Source organism: Berghia stephanieae, chromosome 1 (assembly GCF_034508935.2).
Source record: "Berghia stephanieae isolate SIO BIC M18660-M18661 chromosome 1, UCSD_Bste_1.3, whole genome shotgun sequence".
NCBI classification, from domain to species: Eukaryota; Metazoa; Mollusca; class Gastropoda; order Nudibranchia; family Aeolidiidae; genus Berghia; species Berghia stephanieae.
The window spans coordinates 46,894,211-46,915,146 of record NC_088360.1 but is presented as its reverse complement, the minus strand read 5'-3'; the positions used below and the strand labels follow the sequence as shown (position 1 = coordinate 46,915,146).

At 34.9% G+C, this 20,936-nt stretch overlaps 1 protein-coding gene across 4 annotated transcripts; it reads right to left on the bottom strand.

The window, feature by feature from the left end:
* Positions 1-1,959: 1,959 nt before the first annotated feature.
* LOC144976337 (cdc42 homolog) lies at positions 1,960-20,722 on the bottom strand. 4 transcript variants are annotated; one of them, XM_078920591.1, is made up of 4 exons: positions 20,639-20,722; positions 7,442-8,704; positions 5,895-5,962; positions 1,960-3,083 (listed from the first exon to the last, which is right to left on the bottom strand). In XM_078920591.1, exons 2-4 carry the CDS (start codon positions 7,728-7,730, stop codon positions 2,643-2,645), a joined length of 798 nt encoding a protein of 265 aa, XP_078776717.1. In that variant the 5' UTR covers positions 7,731-8,704; positions 20,639-20,722; the 3' UTR covers positions 1,960-2,642. The 4 variants fall into 4 exon arrangements, with proteins under 4 accessions (XP_078776717.1, XP_078776690.1, XP_078776699.1 ...); XM_078920564.1 differs by lacking the exon at positions 20,639-20,722 and adding an exon at positions 14,272-14,515; XM_078920573.1 differs by lacking the exon at positions 20,639-20,722 and adding an exon at positions 14,272-14,515 and having other exon boundaries at positions 7,442-8,700.
* Between the last annotated feature and the right edge of the window lie 214 nt (positions 20,723-20,936).

Genomic DNA, 20,936 nt, shown 5'->3' with positions numbered 1-20,936 from the left:
TGTGTTGCTTTTTAAATCACATAATTTGGCCATTCTTAGGTTATTTAGATATGTCATTCTTTGTCTTCCTCTAGCTCTCTTTCCTTCGATCATCCCAGATGTTACCAACTTTTCTATTCAGTCTCTTCTTCACACATCTCCCAGAAACAGTAACTGCCTCTTTCTGATGGTATCGATCAACATTCTTCTCTTTCTCGCCTTCTCCAACACTTCCTCGTTTGTATACTGTCTGTCCATGATAGCCTCAACATTCTTCTATGCATCCACATCTCAAATATCTCTAATCTCCTCGTATAAAAGAGTACTTATAACACATGTTTCTACTACTACTACTATATATGGTGAGGAGTGGGTTAATATATCATGAGACACACTTCATGAGACACACTTCTTAGACAAGTACTTAAGTTACTTCATTCACTATAACCAGGTTCTCATTCATATCTGAGTCGAGTGGCGTAATTTGCACGATAGACAAACCGGAAGAGCCAAAATGTTTTCCAACTATTATTATCCATATCATCACTGACCGTACTCTATATGACTTTTCTCCAAGATGAGACACTCCACTGTTCGGCCCCTTGCATCACAACATTATAATTGTAGTCCTCCAGAGCCATTAGACCCAGGAAGCCGAAGTTTATCCCGGATTCTATTGCGCGAAACGGACATTAGCAATCGTTTGCTACCCTTTGGATGAGACGCTAGTGATCGCAAAGTACTTTCCGCCAGATCTACAGATCCAGCTAACTCAATCACCGCAGGGGTGGGGGGCGCAGAAAAAAAAATCTCGACTACACCCGGGATCGATCTCGGCCCCTTTGATTGTGAAGCGAGTGCTCTACCAACCTAGTTATCGGAACCCCCCACTTTAATATTGTGTTTGTGGTTTAATTCTTCCATTTATTAAGTCTCTGATGACATGCCAATTATTTGATTGTGAAATGAAAGACCAAAGAAATAATGACAAATCCAAAGGAATAAACGAACAAACAAAAGGATTCATAACGTATTCATCATATTGTAATTGGCTTGTGTAATATAATAAACGAACTCAAGCACATACTGAATGTACCACAATGTATAACGTACAAAGTGTCACTCTTTACTATGCTACCGTACTCTGAAAAAAACCAAAAACAACATATATATATGAAAATTTGGCCAGAAAACTCGTCCTTCAAATATCGATCTATTTAAATGACCCTCATCTTGGGAACAACAAAAACCTCTCAAACCTGGGAACCTTCGCGAAGTCCCAGGTTTGAGAAGTTCTTGTTGTTGCCAAGATTAGGGTCATTTAAATCGATCGATATTTGAAGGACGAGTTTTCTGGCCATATTTTCATACATGGGTTTTTCTAGAGTACGGCAGTATGGTTGTATGCGTTATCAATCTTTTTATCAATCTCATAAAACAAATGAGACAACAATAGCAAATGAAAAAAGATCAACTGGTGTGATGATAGTGATTACAATGCCATGCATGACGATGAATGATAATGATGATGATGATGATGAAGATGATGATGATGATGATGATGATGATGATGATGATGATGATGATGATGACGACAATGATGAGGACAATGATGAGGTGATGATACCGATGATGCTGATGATGATGATGATGATGATGATCATCATCATCATCATCATTATTATTATTATTACTATTACTATTATTATTATTATTATTATTATTATTATTATTATTATTATTATTACAACAATAAATCAACGATGATGATCATAATAATAACAATGATGATGATAACAACAACAATAACAACAACAACAATAATAAATAATAATAATAATAATAATAATAATAATAATAATAATAATAATAATAATAATAATAATATAATAATAATAATATAATAATAATAATAATAATAATAATAATAATAATAATAATAATAATAATAATAATAATAATAATAATAATAATAATAATAATAATAATAATATCAACAACAATAACACTGTTCATTGTAATCTCTAATAATCATTATTACAGTAAAACAAATCGTGTATAATATAATGAATCTTGTCAATGCGATCAACATATCGCACCTTTTATCATTGCATGGTCTTGGTGTGGAATTTGCTTTAAACAATCTCACGTAACATGTAGGTATTGCCTGCAATCAAAATTTCTTAATTTCATGATTAAAAAAAAAAGAATTAAGTGGTTTGTCTCCCAGTATCAATTTGGAAACATCAAAAGGATCTCACCAGTATTCAATGAAGAAACAGTAGGTTATTTTTTACCTAGCTATAAGTAAGTTTAATGTGAAATACTCTCTTTTGTTTGTTTTCAACGAAAAAAAGCTCCAAACATTCACATATTGTATGAATCACTGTGGTGATAAAGATGATAAAGGCACTAGTGGCAGAAATAAAAAGAAACTAATAGTCGTCTTTATAGTTAAATAAATAGAAATCATAATGAGAATTAAAAATAAAGCTAAATATGAAGTTTTGTGGTATCTAGAAAATGATGAAAGACAACTTTCTGATTTTCAGGGGGGAAACTAGACTAAGTCAATGCTATTTTTATCTAATTTCCATCCAAGGATATGAAACGAAAAACCTCAAAACTTACAATTTAAAAAATATTTCACACTTCTTTTGGAATTATTCTCCGTGAGAAAAAGTCCGTTTCACATGAGTCCAGAATTTTGATTTCTTTTTTGGATGGACGACCAGAGACAAAGCCTTGTAGAAAATGGGATCAAGGCCTTCTCCTCTCAAGGCCGAGCACTCTGCATACATCTTGGCATGAATCTTGTCGGCCAATCGTTTGCCCTTTTTGTAAGATATAAAGGACGACGCATGCGTAGAGGTTGAAAGAGTAGATCGACTAGATGTTGAAATGGTTGAATTCCTGTTGTTGGAAGTCCTTAGATCAGTTTGAGTACCCACGAGTATGATTGGGGTATTAGGCCGAAACGTTTTTAGTTCGGGAAGCCATCTGGCTTTGACGTTGGTGAATGAGTCTGTACAGGCTACGGAGAAACAAAGGATGAATACATCAGTCTCTGAGTAGGTCAACGTGCGGATTCTGTCATAAGTCTCCTAGGAAAAAAAACAAGCAAATATATTTGTTTCATGTTAAAGGTATTTCAAATCAATACATCATTATAGACGACGACAGTACTGGCAGGACATTGAAATAAAACCGGCCAGGTTTGAATTCCAAAGCTGATATTAACCGGCTAACTACCATACTCTGGAAAGACACACATTTTAAAATGCGGCCCAGAATCGTCCTTCAAATATCGATGGATTTAAATGACCCTAATATTGGCAAAAACTCCAAAAACCTGGGGATTTGGTTCTGAGAGTTTTTTTTGGCAAGATGAGGGTCATTTTAAATCGACCGATATTTGACTGACACGTTTTCTGGCCATGTTTTTTCAATACGTGTACGGCAGTTAACTGGTTAATTAAATCCATTTTGTTATCTTAACCAATGTTGCGGCGCCATATTTAATAATCCATCCTTTAAGTGGACAGAGATGTAAGTATGGTATTATTTGTTCAAAATATAAAAAAGGAAGAAGACAGCGAAACACTTCATAAACAATTCCATTATCACTTTTACAATGGTACAATATCTTCTTCTTCTTCTTCTTCTTCTTCTTCTTCTTCTTCTTCTTCTTCTTCTTCTACTACTACTACTACTTTTTCTTCTTCTACTTCTTATACTCCAGATAAAAGCTACTGTCGATGTCAGACTGAATCTTAAGTCAACTCATTGAGTTGAGAGAGACATCTGAGCAACATTGGTCATTATTCAAGCGAGTAGACCGAGTGATTAGGACATTGCACTGTGACCCGTATGGTCCCGGGTTCACGTCCTGCTTCAGGTACTTTCGCTTCTTTTTTTCTTTGACAAAATTTTATACCCCAAATTTACTCACTTTAGACAACAAGGGCGATCCTGTTGACATCAGCCGTTTGTTTGACGGATTTTCTACATATGTTCCTTCATGGAATGCCTAGGCGATGACATCTAAATGGCGTATTTTAAGAAGTCAGTTTTTATTCTTTACTTCAAGTCCTAGTATGTATTAGATTCAAGTGTTGTGCAACAATCTATTTTTATAATCTAAAACACTTAGAACATATTGTTTCCAGTGAATAAGTGCTATAGAAAGGCGATGCCATTTTTGCATGCGTTTTTTTCTCCCTTCAATTTGTGGGGTTTCTTTTTTCCTAAAAACCGCATTGAGCTACCCCAATCATTATCGAATTAAGCTCGAAAGAAGACATGTACACATTGCAGGACCTAGCACTGGATTCGTTAAAGACGCCCCAAATCACGAATGCAGTCAGCGAGAAATAATTCGATCAACATGGTTGACACGAAGGGACCGCGGTGGCGATTTACATTGTGGTAAAGCAAAACAATAATATTTTGAGGAGCTAAATCAATAAATCTAATGTAAGGCATGTAGCTATGTTATTTAATATAAACAATCATTAAGCAAGGGCAATCATATTAAAGGGTATGTCATTAAAAAGATAAGGAGGGGGCGGAGGACGGGGAAGAGGTAGAGAAGAAGAAGGAGGAGGAAAATATATATAAATTGTAATAAAAAAGAGGAGGAGGAGGAGGGGGAGGAGGATGAGAGAAGAAGAAGAAGAAGAAGAAGAAGAAGAAGAAGAAGAAGAAGAAGAAGATGATGATGATGATGATGATGATGATGATGATGATGATGATGATGGTGATAGAGTGAGAGAAGTAGGAGGAGGGGGAGGAGGAAGAGGAGGAGGAGGATAAGGAAGAGGGAAGGAGAAGGAAGAGAAAGGGGAAGAGAAAGAGAATACGGAAGAAGAAGGAAGATGATGGTGATGAAGAGGAAGAGAAGTATGAGGAGAAAAAAAGGAGGAAGAGGAGGAGGAGGAAGATGACGGAAAGGATGAGAACCAATAAGCTGCTATCCCTGCTATTACAAGTCATGTAACTTGATGTAATGGACATCGAACTATGCTTTGAAGTCCTGGTATTGTCTGTCATTGGTTTACAGCAGTCCGTCAGTCACGTGAAATCACCTTGTAAAGATTGTGTGCCTGTTTCGTGACAACGTCCGATTACGACTTCATGTAATACAATAAAGGGGCGGACAAGTAGGAAAGAAACATTGTGAATTGAAAATTGTATATTATGTGAGACCTACCGCCTCGAAAGTGTGTTATATCGTGCAGATTTATATGCGGAAAATTGAAATAATACCAAAATTATTCTTTTAAAAGTATGGCTTTAGTTAAGTTCATTTGCTTTATTGACGAGAATCCCATACGTATCTGAACTTGCAGACAACAGTAATACATTTATCTGATCATCTTTACTTGAAATTTTACTTTTCAGTATCTGTTTCATCCTGGCATGGAATGAATTAATCAAAGGAAATTTAGTTTAAACTCAATATGGTCAGAATAAGGCAATTCATTCACTGTTTTCATGAAGGCATTTACTTTACCTCTAATTTTATAAGTTTAGCTTACAGATGATTTTCAAGCATAAGGTCCATCCCGATATAATACTGTTTTGAGACGATTGGTCACAAATATAGAGAGTCCTAAAAATTAAATCGCGCTCAAATTTTCAAACGGCCTGTCTTCAGAAAACACTTTTGACAAGCAAATTGTCAAGTGAACAGATATGGGAAATTAAATTTGGAGTTCCATTATCTCAGTAGGTAAAACATTCGCCTTCATAAGTCCCAGGTTTGAGAGTTTTTGCCAAGATGAGGGACATTTTAATCGATAGATATTTGAAGGATGAGTTCTCTGGCCCAAGATTTAATTACGAGTTTTTTTAGTCGACAGTTAACGGTAATGGGCTTTTAAAAAATGATCATTGTAAAATTGTCCTCATACCTGTCCTGCCGTATCGATGAGAGTCATGGAGTACTGGTTCCACTCGTTGTCTCCCATGGCCATCGTTACTGGAATGTATATTGAATAATGTCTTTCATTGAATGGCAGTACGATTGGTGGCAATGCTGTTGCTGATGATGATGGTGATGGTGATGATGATGATGATGATGATGATGATGACGATGGTGATGGTGATGATGATGATGATGATGATGATGATGATGATGATGATAATAATAATAATAATAATAATGCTGAAAATTATACAGTGCTATAAATCCGAGACACAAGACTTTAAGCGCTTAAATTACAATATACTTTGGCTGAAACATACTCACTCACACACACAAGCACACACACACACACACACACACATACACACACACACAACACAACACACAACACAAACCAAACCTATCTTGCTTCTCATACCATCTACTATGATGGTGATGATGATGATGATGATGATGATGATGATGATGATGATGATTATGATGATGATGACCGGTGATGATGATGATAATGATGATCATGATGATATTGATGATGATGATGATGATGATGATGATGATGATGATGATGATGATGATGATGATGATATTAACGGTGATGATGATGATGATAATGATGATCATGATGATATTGATGATGATGATGATGGTGGTGGTGGTGATGATGATGATGATGATAATGATGATAATGGTGATGATGATGATGATGATGATGATGATGATGATGATGATGATGATGATGATGATGATGATGAGAGTCATGGAGTACTGGTTCTATTCGTTGTCTCCCATGGCCATCATGGACTGTAATGGACATTGAAATTATATTTCATTGAATGTCAGTAAAACAAAACACTAGAGCATTTATATAGGGCAATATCCACTAAACGTGCTCACAGCGCTTTACAAGAGGTCCTTAACCAACAACATTTAACATTTAGGACCAGACATGACGTCTGCCAGGCGATATTACAGTTTTTCCTACAGAGACAACGCTGTTAACGGCTAGGTACTCATTTACTCATTTTACACTTGAGTACGATGAGTAAAGAGCTTTCTCCAACGACTCGACCATGCTAAGAGTTGGACTCGAACCCTTGACCTTCGGATCCGTAGGCGAGAGTCATACAACTAGACCACATAGACGCACAGTACAATTGATGACAATACTGCTGCTGCTGATGATGATGATGGTTATGATGATGATAATGATGAATATGGTTATGGATATGAATATGATGATGATGATGATGATGATGATGATGATGATGATGATGATGATGATGATGATGATGATGATGATACCAATGATGGCGAGGACGATAATGATGATGATGTTGATGGCAATGATGATGACAATGGGGAGGGTGACGATGATGAATGCATGCTAATGATGATGATAAAGGTGACAATGGTGATGATGATATAATGCTGGTGGTGGTGAAGATGCTGATTCTGTTGCTGTTGCTGTTGCTGTTGCTGTTGATGACGATGAGGATGATGTTGATGATATCTGCGATGATTTTGAAAACTCACCGTTAAAACTGTCAAAGTAGGTAGGTGAGTATTCATCCATCATATCCCCGTGCACGTAACGTAACAACATGGATGTCTTTCCTACCCCTCCATCCCCCACTACTACACACTTAAATTGGGGTTGTTTGGGGATCACGTGTGTACTCAGACGCTTGGTTTCACTCAAATCATTCATACTGGAGCAACGACCACCACCACCACCATTTCCACCACTACTGTTACCAATACCACCAAAACTACTACTACCACCACCACTACCAATAGTGCTATTATTTCGTATGCTCGCCATCTATTAAATTATAAATAAGAATTGATGTACACCTTTGTCCAAGTTCAAAGAGAATGAGACAGATAGAATTTAAATAATAAATTACATTTTTTGAATATTTTTAAAACAGTGACATGAAATGTTATAACCGCTGCATTATTTTCCTTTTAAATCATTGAGAAGACGACTAAATTATCAATGTTCTGAAATATTCCATTATTTATAGCATCTATACGTGCTATATTTTAAAATTTATTTTTGGTTTTGTCTTATAACACAATGCAGTCTAAGAATAAGATTAATATATTATGCAAAGCTTCCTTTCCTAGCTATACACCAAATTGTTGTTAATCGTGTGGTCATGCTGTGAACTATTATAATAACAGAATCGTCAATGGAATCCAAGGAAATAAGTAATTGATTAATAATAATAACATCTAAATCACATTCAATTGTAATCACTGCATCATAATCACACACTACGAATGCGGACTCAATTCGTCATACAACCGTGGCGTGAAATGTTATACTTTAACCATGATATCATCATTACAAAGATATTGTTACACCCATTTCAATGCGACACTGTTGTACATTGTCCATATATAACAGAATGACAATTGTAACAATACCAGCTACAACTGGATTATGTCATTGTAGTCGCCAATTGGCTGTCACACACAACTGCCAGCTAACATTCCACAAGCCCCACCAGGCATAAACTATAAACGTTCTAAAATAATATAATAGCTACTTTCACTTAATAATGAATCCTATAGAAGTTTGTTGATCCTTAGAACGAGAACACCGCACTGGCTTTTCTTTAATCACTCAGTGGAATGTTTCTATTTCATCATCATAGGAAACAATGGATGACATCGACAATTATTAACGATGTTAGTTTTCGGTTTTTGTTCATTGTCTACAACTACAAACAATGATAGTCAGTCCCATTGTCTCTCAGAAACATAAATGTAGCTCGGTCAAATTACTACCTGGTCAGAAGAAAAATAAAATAAACAAATATAAATTAGTAAACATGAAATTGACTTTATCTTAATCTGACATGCGTGTATACTTCATTATTACAACTTCAAATGTTTATATTGTTCTCCTTGTCTTATCGTGGTCCAACGTAACATTCAAGATGGAAACAAACAAAAGCAAAACTCAAAATTTATAAACTCAAGAACATTAAAGTAAAACAAAAACTAATTCCGTTAACACAACAAAACAAAATACAGCGACAGGCAAATAATCAAGTAATTTAGGTTTCATTTTATTAATATAAAAAATTCTTAACAATGGCAGCATAACAAAAAAACAAACAAGAACAAACAAAAAAAAAAACCAACAAAAAAAATACAATAAAAAAACAACAACATCATAAACAAAAACAAAAACAATAGACAACAACAGCAAGAACAATAGCAATGGAAACTGCAACGACAAATATCACAACAGACACAAACAACATGAAGTATCGGGTCGAAAAAAATATTTTTAATTCAAATACATTGTCATTTTTTTTAATGACATGTGTAAGTTTGATAACGATGCTAATAAATATAAAAGTGAAATGAATATTCGATCAGAATAGAGATAAAGCAATACAAATTACAACGCATGGCTCATCACATAAAACAAAACACGAATGCGATGGTTTTATTGTTGCACAAGGTGGTTCGATGATGGTGGTGATCTGTGTTAGCATTGGAAAAATAAAGCGAGTAAACACAGCATTGGAGAGACAGTAAAATCTACTCAGCACAAACCTCAAACTGGTGATGATTAACCAGTTAACCACCGTGCTCTGGAAAGGTACGTGTTCAAAAATTTGGCCAGAAAAACTCATCCTTCAGATATCCATCGATTTAAATGATTCTCATCTTGGCAAAAACTCTCAGGGTCATTTAAACCGATCGATTTTTAAGGACGAATTTTCTGGCCAATTTTTTAAATAGGTGTCTTCTAGAGCGCTGGTTAACTCACTCATATCTAATACCGACTATTTCTATTCTTTATTTTTAAGGAGGGGGGGGGGGGGTAATCACGTTAGCATAGAATAACTATTATATATACATTTCTCTCTCTCTCTCTCTCTCTCTCTCTCTCTCTCTCTCGCTCGCTCGCTCTCTCTCTCGCTCTCTCTCTAAAAATAAAAATAAAATGAAAGCGACGAACCGATTTCTCAGCTTTATTAGCAGATTATTTTCACAAAGATAGTTTTTTTTTATATCAATATCTAGACTAGATCCATTCAAAATTGAAGGTAAATCTTTTGATTTTTTTCAAAACGAAATTTTGTACGAACTTGTTTAGTTGTCTCTGAGGAAGCATTGCTCTAATAAAATCCGATGTAAAATGTTTAGCTATCATTATATCTCGCGGCCGTGGTAGGGAGAGAAAACAAATCCTTTCGTATGTAGAATAAAAAAAATTGTATATTTGTGTTCATTGTCTGCTGTTGAAGGGAAGGAAAATTATGTGATATGTGAAAATAAAACTTAAATTTACCACAATTTCGACAACCAAATATTAGCAATCAACAACTTAACGAAAGAAAAAAACAACAAGAAAAACAAAACAAAAACAAAACAAAACAAAACAAAAAAGAAAGAACAAAACAGGATTACATACACACTGACACTTGGTTATAAATAATAGTATACGCGCGCGTGACGGATCTTCATTGAAGTGGCGATCATGAGATGCGTGTACTTAAGACAATAAATACTTTCATCATAGCATTTTCACGGACTAACAATTGACTCATCCAACCACAATAAGAGGGCTTTTTTGTACGATATTTTTAAAGAGGAGGGGGAGGAGGAGAGGAGGAGGAGGAAGTGGAGGAGGAGGAGGAGGAGGAGGAGAGAAAAGACGACGAAGAAGAAGAAGTAGTAGAATAACAACAACAACAACAACAATGATAATAATAATAAATAATATATAATAATATAATAATAATAATAATAATAATAATAATAAAATAATATAATAATAATATAATAATAATAATAATATAATAATAATAAATAATAAATAATAATAATATATATAATAATAATAATAATAATAATAATAATAATATAATAATAATAATAATAATAATAATAATAATAATAATAATATAATAATAATAATAATAATAATAATAATAATAATAATAATAATAATAATAATAAATAATAATAATAATAATAATAATAATAATAATAATAATAATAATAATAATAATAATATAATAATAATAATAATAATAAATAAATAAAATAAAAAAAAAGAATAGATAGAAGAAGAAGAAGAAGAAGAGAAGAAGAAAGAAGAGAAAAGAAGAAGAAGAAGAAGAAGAGAAGAAGAAAGAAAGAGAAGAAGAAGAAGAAGAAGAAAAGAAGAAGAAGAAGAAGAAGAAGAAGAAGAAGAAGAAGAAGAAGAAGAAGAAGAAGAAGAAGAAGAAGAAGAAGAAAAGAAGAAGAAGAAGAAGAAGAAGAAGAAGAAAGAAGAAGAAGAAGAGAGAAGAAGAAGAAGAAGAAAGAAGAAGAAGAAGAAGAAGAAGAAGAAGAAGAAGAAAAGAAGAAGAAGAAGAAGAAAGAAGAAAAGAAGAAGAAGAAGAAGAAGAAGAAGAAGAAGAAGAAGAAGAAGAAGAAGAAGAAGAGAAGAAGAAGAAGAAGAGAAGAAGAAGAAAAGAAGAAGAGAGAAGAAGAAGAAAAGGAAAAGAAGAAGAAGAAGAAGAAAGAAGAAGAAGAAGAAGAAGAAGAAGAGAAAGAAGATATGAAGAAGAAGAAGAAGAAGAAAAGAAAGAAGAAGAAGAAAGAAGAAGAAGAAGAAAAGAAGAGAAAGAAGAAGAAAGAAGAAGAAGAAGAAGAAGAAGAAGAAGAAGAAGAAAAGAAGAAGAAGAAGAAGAAGAAGAAGAAGAAGAAGAAGAAGAAGAAGAAGAAGAAGAAGAAGAAGAAGAAGAAGAAGAAGAAGAAGAAGAAGAAGAAAGAAGAAAGAAGAAGAAAGAAGAAGAAGAAGAAGAAGAAGAAGAAGAAGAAGAAGAAGAAGAAGAAGAAGAATCACATTTCCAGCTTAGAAAATTATAACCGAGACACCACTTTTGACAATCACAAATATACAAGACAAAGAAATATAATATTCACATTGTAGAATAAACTTTGCTCTAAAAAATAGTCCCAATCTTTTTGTATTAACACATACTTTTAATAGTTGTAGAAAGTTTTTCTTGTTTTATTCTTCTACACATCTCGTAAAGATGAGTAAAGGATTAACTGACGGACTTATAATATTCCACTGATTATGAGGCATGCGCTACAATAAATACCAATTGAGTTACAGCCCTGCATTACAGAGTCAATTGATCAGCCAACTTGTTTTTACTGCCACTATTAAAGTTATGATAATGTCACAATTATTGTTATTATTATTATGTATTTTATATATATAGGACAGAGGTCGTTCAACTCCGACCTATTGTACAGTAATTTCGATTACTGAAAGGCTTTCTCGTCACTAACGAGACTGACAAAAATATCATTCAGTTTCAAAATAAAAATTGAACTGTTTACACATCACTGGTACTTTCAATATTACTATACTGCTGCAAGACCTGGACATTAACTGCGGAATTAGAGCGCAGAATCTATGCTTTTGAGATGAAAAGCTATCGAAAACTCCTGCGATTGCCCTATACAGAAAACAGAACCAATAAAGACGTACGTACTGGAAGAAGTGCAAGATCGTGCAGGACGACAGGAACCCCTCATCACCACAGTTAGAAGAAGGAAATTGTCATGGTTTGGTCACAATGTGAGGCATGAGAGTTTTTGCAGAACGGTGATTGAGGGTTTCCCTGAAGGAGGAAGAAGAAGAGGAAGACAAAGGAAAGTTTGGATGGACAATATCAAGGAATGGACATGAATGAAGATGAAGGAATTCTCGGAGAAGGCGAACAATAGAGAAGAATGGCGGAAAATGGTGAGATCTGCATCCAGTGTATCCCCCCAACGATCATCAGATCATGGAATTATTGTATGAATGAATGAATTTCTCGTCATAAGTTATCTAACGGATTCTGATATAAAAATACTTCTTAAACATTTTTCCCTGAAAACGTTTCCTTCAAATATGAAACATGACAAACAATGCCATGTCAGATTGCGACAGTTATGTGAACAAAGAAAGCGTTCTGTACTCACTAATCGCCGCCATGTGGTCTGTGCGGATTTGTGCACTTTTGGTTTGACACTTGCCTTAGGATCGGAAGGTCCTGGGTTCGAGTCCCGCTCTGAGAGGCGCATAATTGAGTCATTGGAAAAGTCTCTTTACTCACATATTCTCACCGTACTCAGGTGTAAAATTAGTACCTGTTGTCTCTGTCTCGCTTAACAGGCGTCATGATGTCTCGTCCTTCATGTTAAGTGTTGCTGTCGGCTAGGGACCCCTTGTACAGCGCATTGAGCTCGTAGAGTGGATATTGCCCTAAATAAAAGCTCAAGTTTTAAAAAAAATTCCTATTAACTCTAATGTTTCAGAGTTACGGGGGAAAAGGTAGATGTATTGTATTGTATTAATATTGTCTAATAGAGGAATAGAGTATGTATTTGAATCACGTTGTGAAATATTATTACCATAGAAACGCGCTGTTTAAACATGTAGCACTACATTGTATGATCACAGATCGCGATAATATAATAATTTGACGGTTTTGACCCCCCCCCCCCCTCTTTCTCTCTCTCTCTCTCTCTCTCTCTCTCTCTCTCTCTCTCTCTCTCTCTCTGTGCCGTTGATTCTATGTTTGAAAGCCATTCCTTCAATACGTTTCCAAGTGAAGTGAAATAGAATTATATAAAATAATCATTATAAAACCGAGCTGTACCTTGAAAAACAACCCCCAACCAAAGACACGTCAGCTTGAAAGAATGTATCAAATAAAAATAATGAACAGTGAGTATGGTAGGGCCCACAGAAAAATCCACACATAGATATCCACGCAATCCCTAGAGGCCGAGATGTCATGTTTGTGATTATTTTTTTTCCTCCGCGCTTTTCATGTCGGATCCAGGTTCAAACCTCACTATACCCAAGATATCACCTAATATAACATAAATCTTGGTTTTCTTTTAATTGACCTTTTATATATCGCAATATCCACTAAATGTACTCAAAGCGCTTTACAAGAGGTCCATGGCCAACAGCAACATTTAACATTTAGGACGGGACATGAAGCCTGTTAGGCGATGTTACAATTTTTCGGACAGAGACAATGCTGTTAACAGCCATGTACTCATTTTACACCTGAGTACGGTGAGAGAATGCGAGTAAAGAGCCTTCTCAAAGGACTCAACTATGCGCCGAGCGAGGCTCGAACCCAGGACCTTCCGATCCACTAGACCACATAGCCGCACATAAATCTTGTTAATTGTGCATGTCACAGATTAAATCGTTAATAAAGAGTTACAGGAGTCTTGCATGTCTCGCAGTGTCGGGACTAAAACTGTATGGGTGGTTTATTGAGTTAATCTGCAGAATTATATTTTTTAAAATACAGTTCATAACTCACCGATAGACTTCAGAAATCAATGATAAAATGAAAACACGCTTCTTTGGAAATTAACAACGTCAAATACCATAGTTCCCATTCCCAATGCTGTCACTCCACAGGATAATTGGTTTCACTAAAGCTTTATGACTCTTATTGATATTTCCAGTTCAAGAAACGGTGGCGTCTGATATGTATCAACCAACACTTATTATTCAGCTGTCATCATTATGCCTAGCACAACACACACGTTTAAGAAAGCCAGTCATAACGAGTGTTTGTATTTCACACAAGGGCGTGGTATTGCTCGAGATGTGATATACAAGATCCTACTTAAATATTTATATATAGATTAATGATGTCAGCTCCTAAGTTATTTATTCTCATTACTCGTGTGGCGTTTACCAGAGAAAACCCAAAATTATTCATAGTATCCCACCGAATCCCTTGATTCAGGATCTCAGTTTAATGGATACCGAAAATGAAACAAGTTCAACTTTCACATTCGGAATAATGGAGACACAAAGGAACCTTTATTTGGGAACTTAATTTAGGATAAAATCCTGGATGACTAACAAATATATTTATAAAGATTTTCTTCCTACTTGCTGCAAGACTACTTGCTGCAAGACTATCAAATCTTTAAAGATTATGTATTGTCGCCGTTTTATGTTTTAATTGGGTTTTGTTGTATTATACAAGCTGTTATCCTACCATTATAGTATGTTTTGTTTCATCGGTGTCTGGTGATTGATACCGTTCTCTGAATTTTCTTTTCTCTCTTTCTCATAATACAAAAGTTCATTGAAACATCGTTATAAAAGTTCACTAAGGCTTTCCACTATAATGGTTACATTGTAAGAGCTTACATTTCCTTGCGAAGAGTTAAGCAGTTGTACTGAATCTCATTTCTGGCCCTTATTTGCTTACGAGATTAAATCAGTTAATCTATATATATATATATATATATATATATATATATATATAATATATATATATATATATATATATATATATCCATCTATATATCTATCTTTTATGTTTTGAGATCATATAGGGGCAACTTGGTTTGAAAACATAATGCGATAATCTTTTAATAGCAAAGTTCTTCTATTTTAATTTGCTACGTGTTCCATCAATCTATTTTGAATGTAACCAGTTATCCTCAATCAAGATCAATCGACAAAAAAAGACTTCGCAAAATTTGAGAATCTATAAAATTGAAAGTTAAACAATCTATTCACTACAAGCGTGAAGGAAGTAAATTGATAATGCAAATAACATGAACATCTTTAACGACCAATTAATGATAACTTTATAAACTGATATCGTACATGAACTCATACAAACAAACACACACACACACACACACACAAACACACACACATAAACACACACTTACACACAGACACATTCCCTATACACTATTGCAATAAATTTGAAACTGCTACGTAGAGCAAGTTTTGGAATTGTTAAGTTTCTGCTTAATACAAATACTTTGTATGGACGCCACTTGTGTATGCATGCAATGTTCCTAAACATGAAAGTTGTTCGATTTTCAACGTTATCTTCGGTCACTTCGTCCTAAAATGGCAAACACTGTGTCAGACAGAGCATCCGAATTGAGAGCAAAGTCACAAGTCACACTTTTGAGTCCCATCTTCATCAAGCTCCACTTATTTTTTATGGGGTTCATATCAGGATAGGGGAGGGCCATGCAAATATTATTGTAATGCAATAGTTCTCAAAAATATTATTGTCTGGTTACATCACCTACTAAAGACTATGTGGTTGCAATGACTCGATGTTGTCAAAAGCACAGTTTATCGTGGAATCTCACAAGAGGTGTTTTGTTCCCGTTATCTAATGCCACCCCAAACATTTACACTTCCATACATTATTATTGATAACTGTCTGGCCCCTGTCATTTCGGTATCTTTTACCTGTGTGGGCAGCTATGGGGTCTTGGGGGTATGACACTTGCTTTCGGACCGGAAGGCCATTGTTTATAGTCCCGGTCTGAGTGGCGCATGGTAGAATCCTTGGAAAAAAAAAAAAAAAGGCTCATTACTCACATTCTCTCACCGTACTCTCACCGTACTGAGGTGTAAAATGAATACCTGGCCAGTAATTTGTCGTGTTTGTCAAAAAATGCAATATTGCCTAACAGGGTCATTCCTGGTCCTTAATATTAAGTGTTGCTAGGATGATTATCGTGAAAATCTATTGTTTCTTGTGATCGCAATCTTCAAAAACTTCCTGAAATTTGAGATAGCAAGAAATAACTCTGTAGAGTTAAAGATAATTACCCTCTAAATGTTATATTTACTGCCCTCCCCCCCCCCCCCCCCCCTTTAGACAAAAGCTGAGGACTGTTGTTTCCTGGTTTGCGTTGTTATATATTTATATCATTAATATATCTATCCATCCATCCATCCATCTATCTATCAATCTATATAGTGTATGTGTGTAGTTTGCTGGGAAAATTAGAGATCTCAGTCATTGTTGTAGTTTCTGCTATCAACTAGCATAAGGAAAGTGTATTTATTTATGACTAAATATTTACGTCATAAGTGGCCACTTAGCGGGTCATCACCATTGGGGTTTTTTCAAGGATCGTCGTAGTCAATCAACGCTCTGTTGAAACGAAAACAGTTGTGTTTACTCTGCGTTAAATTTCTTTTAGCATTAATTGAATATAGACGACAATAAAAATTGAAAAATCTAAAATAGACAACAACAAAAATGAATAAATAACTAAATAAATAAAAGAATAAATAAAATTTAAAAATAAATAAATATGAGCCTTTTCATAGCGTATTTCCATGTATCCACTTTGTTCAATGCGCTTCAAAATGTTTCATTTACTCTCTCAGCAGGTCATATGATAAATTAATTTTCCTTTTCATAAAATAAAATTTGCTTGCAATGCGTTCATTCTGGTACTAGACTAGCACTCATATAATGTCTGCCAGTTTCTATTGAATGAATGTATTTGTTGCCTAATTCAGTCCCTTGATTGGTGACAAAATGAAAATTAAAAGGAGGGAACACACGGGACTGTCATCTAAGCATATTATATTAATTTGAGCTTTTATATAGCGCAATATCCACTAAACGTGCTCAAATCGCTTTACAAGGGGTCCTTGACCAACTGCAACACGTAACATGTAGAACGAGAGATGACGCCTGTTAGGCGCCATTACAAATTTTTCCGACATAAACAACGCTGTTAACGGCCAGGTACTCGTTTTATACATGAGTACAGTGAGAGAATTTGAGTAAAGAGCCTTTTCCAAGGACTCAACTATGCGCCGAGCGAGGCTCGAACCCAGGAAATCGAGTGTCGTACCACAAGACCACAAAGCCGCACATAAGCATGCAATAGTGTGATTTGTGATTTTCGTGCAGTCCTAGAAACCCATCAAGAGAAATGTTGTATAGAAATAACGAAATTGACGTAACACAGCTCTTTATTATTGTTTTTAGACCGCCATTTTGATGTTAGTTCTCACTAAATCATATCAATCAGACTGAACGTTCAGGGTCACACCTAGTTTGTGTGCTACTACACTATATCCGGCACTCGGGTGTTGTGAGTATTTTACTTAAAAGCATATCATCAATAACTTGTCCTTATAATGGCATTCAATGTGCTAGACAAAACTAAGGGACAGAATTTGGTGTCAAACGCATTTCCCAAGTCCTCATGTCCATGTTTACACTTTGAGTCGAGTGAAGTAATGGACATTATGGTATCATGTGCCTATTTAAAGGGCACAATGCTCGACTCGGAGTTTTGCAATCTTAGTTATGGAAAACAACTCATACAAACCACTGTCTACTGTCTAATATATAATTTATGTTCACTTATAGTGTGATTGGGGTCGAAGTGGCCCAGTGGTTAAGGCAAAGCACTGTGACCCGGGAGATCCCGGGTTCGAGTCCCGCATCAGGCATTTTCGTATTTTTCCTTGGGCAAGATTATTAACCCCAATTTGCTCACTTGGAAACATGGGTGATCCCTGTTGACATCAGACATCTTGTTTGATGAATTATCTATATTCCTTCATGGAATGCCTAGGTGACGATATCTTATGATATCGTTGTTGAAGGGTATATTTTTTTGATAGTGTGATTCTTTATATTGGTATATTATACGATGAATATCTACCATATTAATGATAGTTACTAGGACATTCTAAGTTAATGTATGATTTATATTGGCAATTGCCTTAATAAACATTTGAATTGAGCTACTCTGCTGCCTACACCCAACATCCCTTCAATTTGTTGCGTGACGCTTAGCCATAAATACAACAAAAACCAAAATACATTATATAACTTGCATTCCACTTGTCAGAATTCGTCATATTATGACTATAAACACTACCACCCTAATCATTAAAAAGAAAACCCAAAAAAACATCGCGTATTTAATATTTTGCCTAGAAAAATGTCTCATATATTGTCCAAAAACATGTCAAATCCGGACTTCCGCGAAGTCTCAGGTTTGAGAGGTTTTTTTTTATCGAGATGAGGGTAATTCTAATCGATCAATATTTGAAGTACATGTTTCCTAGCCAAAATTTGAAATACGTGTTTTTCTTCAGTGTACGGCAGTATAAGCAGGTTGTAAAACTAAAGATATAGAAAAACAGGTTGGAATATTATCGTCCAAAACAATGGGAGATGAATCATTCATGTTATTATTGAGGTTTAATTGACTAATTAGTCATTTATTAAAATGTATTATAGTGTGTGTGTGTGTGTGTGTGTGTGTGCGTGTATATATATATATATATATAATAGTCTGACCTAGTGACACTTACGACCATGACAATGACTTATTATTATAAGGCATGGAGCCGATAGAAAAAATAATTCACTGTTCTTTTGTGATATTAAAACAAAAGTTAGAATAACACCCGTCATTTGCCATATAGATATGTTGACATTGTAAAAGGCTTTTAACAAAAACGAACGTTAAGTTTATAAAAACACAAGAATAGTAGACCCTCGATGTTTTTAAACAAAAAAAAAAAAAAACATTGCAGAAAAGGTTTTGAAGCGTGTACAACTAATATTTGTAAATAAACGAATACAGTAAGTGTTTATTGAAACACAAGTACATAGATTGTTTATAAACACGCATTAAATATGCATTAACACTAATATTATATCATTTTATATAAACATAACTAATTAATGTTAATAAACAGACACAGTAATGGATAATCTACTGACTGACCTAGGCCCTAAACACTTAACTTATGCAGAGAGTAACAAATTAGGGTACCGGCAATGGTGTGAGAAAATGATCTGAAAAGTTGTGTATGAAACAGTACCAGACAAAACAGAAAGAAAACGCAAGAAACAAATCCCCCCAAAAAATCAGCCCGCTTCGATTGGGGATCGAACCTCAAGCCTAGGCTACACTTTCTCAGATCTTTAACCCGTGTAGAGAACATTTTTCCTTCGAATCCTCAAAATCTGAATAGTTGAACGCAGATTAAATTCCTGTTGATGTTCTCTGTGGTTATATCTTAAAAGAAATGAACCAAGTTAAGAGAAAAAAGGGTTTTTTAATAGCTTCAAAATGTAAACCGATGAAAGAAAGTCTAACTAAAGATAAATTTTTGGGGTTGTTTTTATCATTATTTTATTTATCAAAATTGCGGAAAATTTTCATTCTTTTGTTTTGAATTTACCAGTAGTTATCACGCCATATTGCCAGAGATACAATGGGACAGTTTTCAATTTTCATTAGATTGTGTTAATTTGGACCGTGAAAGAGATAAAAAAGGGCTGTGTTCTGAGTCATATCATGAGCTGTATATTTGCTGCCTTGTGGTCTTCGGTTATTATATTATTCGCCTTCTGACCGTTTACTCCCTTATTTTTGACTACCACAAAGTTGAGTGCCCTGAAAAGGCTCTTAACCAGTTAACGTTCATACTCTGGAAAGACACGTTTTAAACACTTGGCCAGAAAACTCGTCCTTGTAATATCGATCAATGTAAACGACAGTCATCTTGGCTAAAACTATTAAATCTGCGGCTTCGCGAAGACCCAGATTTGAAAGATTGTATCAAGATGAGAGCCATTTAAATCGATCGATATTTGAAGGACGAGGTTTCATTAACTCACATTCTCTCACAGCATGTAGATGAACATTGATAACCTGGCCGGCAACAACATTGTGCCTGTCGAAAAATTATAAAAGTGCTCCATATACGTCATGTCTCGTATTAAATATTATGGTAAGGGCATATTATTGTTGTTGACTTGGGACCAAATGTAAAGCTCTTTGGAGGACTACTTACAGCAAAGAAACAATAAAAGATTGTTGTACCAAAATTTATTTAGAAAATAACTCTCCTCTTACCTTCATGAAACGAATAAAATACAGCTTTGATTGGGGAAAAAATTGGTACCACATTCATTTTAACAATACCCTGCTGTTCCACAAAGACAGTACTGTACTCACTATCCACTATTGTATTTTCACTACTGTCCAACATGCGTCCATTACTTATTATGATTACAACGATCACCCACCATCAGGTACAGCTTGCCTTAAGGGCCTTCCACACGCACAGTTGTCAGTCAAGGTTGCCAGATTTCTGTTCACATGGGGCATATAATATTCTGCAGTTCACAGTCAAGGGACCTATTTTCCCTCC

Coding starts and splice junctions, on each gene's coding strand:
- LOC144976337 (XM_078920591.1), bottom strand. CDS start 7,730: ATGGCGAGCATACGAAATAATAGCACTATTGGTAGTGGTGGTGGTAGT. Junction 5,963..7,441: donor CTACTTTGACAGTTTTAACG/GTGAGTTTTCAA, acceptor TATACATTCCAG/TAACGATGGCCATGGGAGAC. Junction 3,084..5,894: donor TCATCGATACGGCAGGACAG/GTATGAGGACAA, acceptor TTTTTTTCCTAG/GAGACTTATGACAGAATCCG.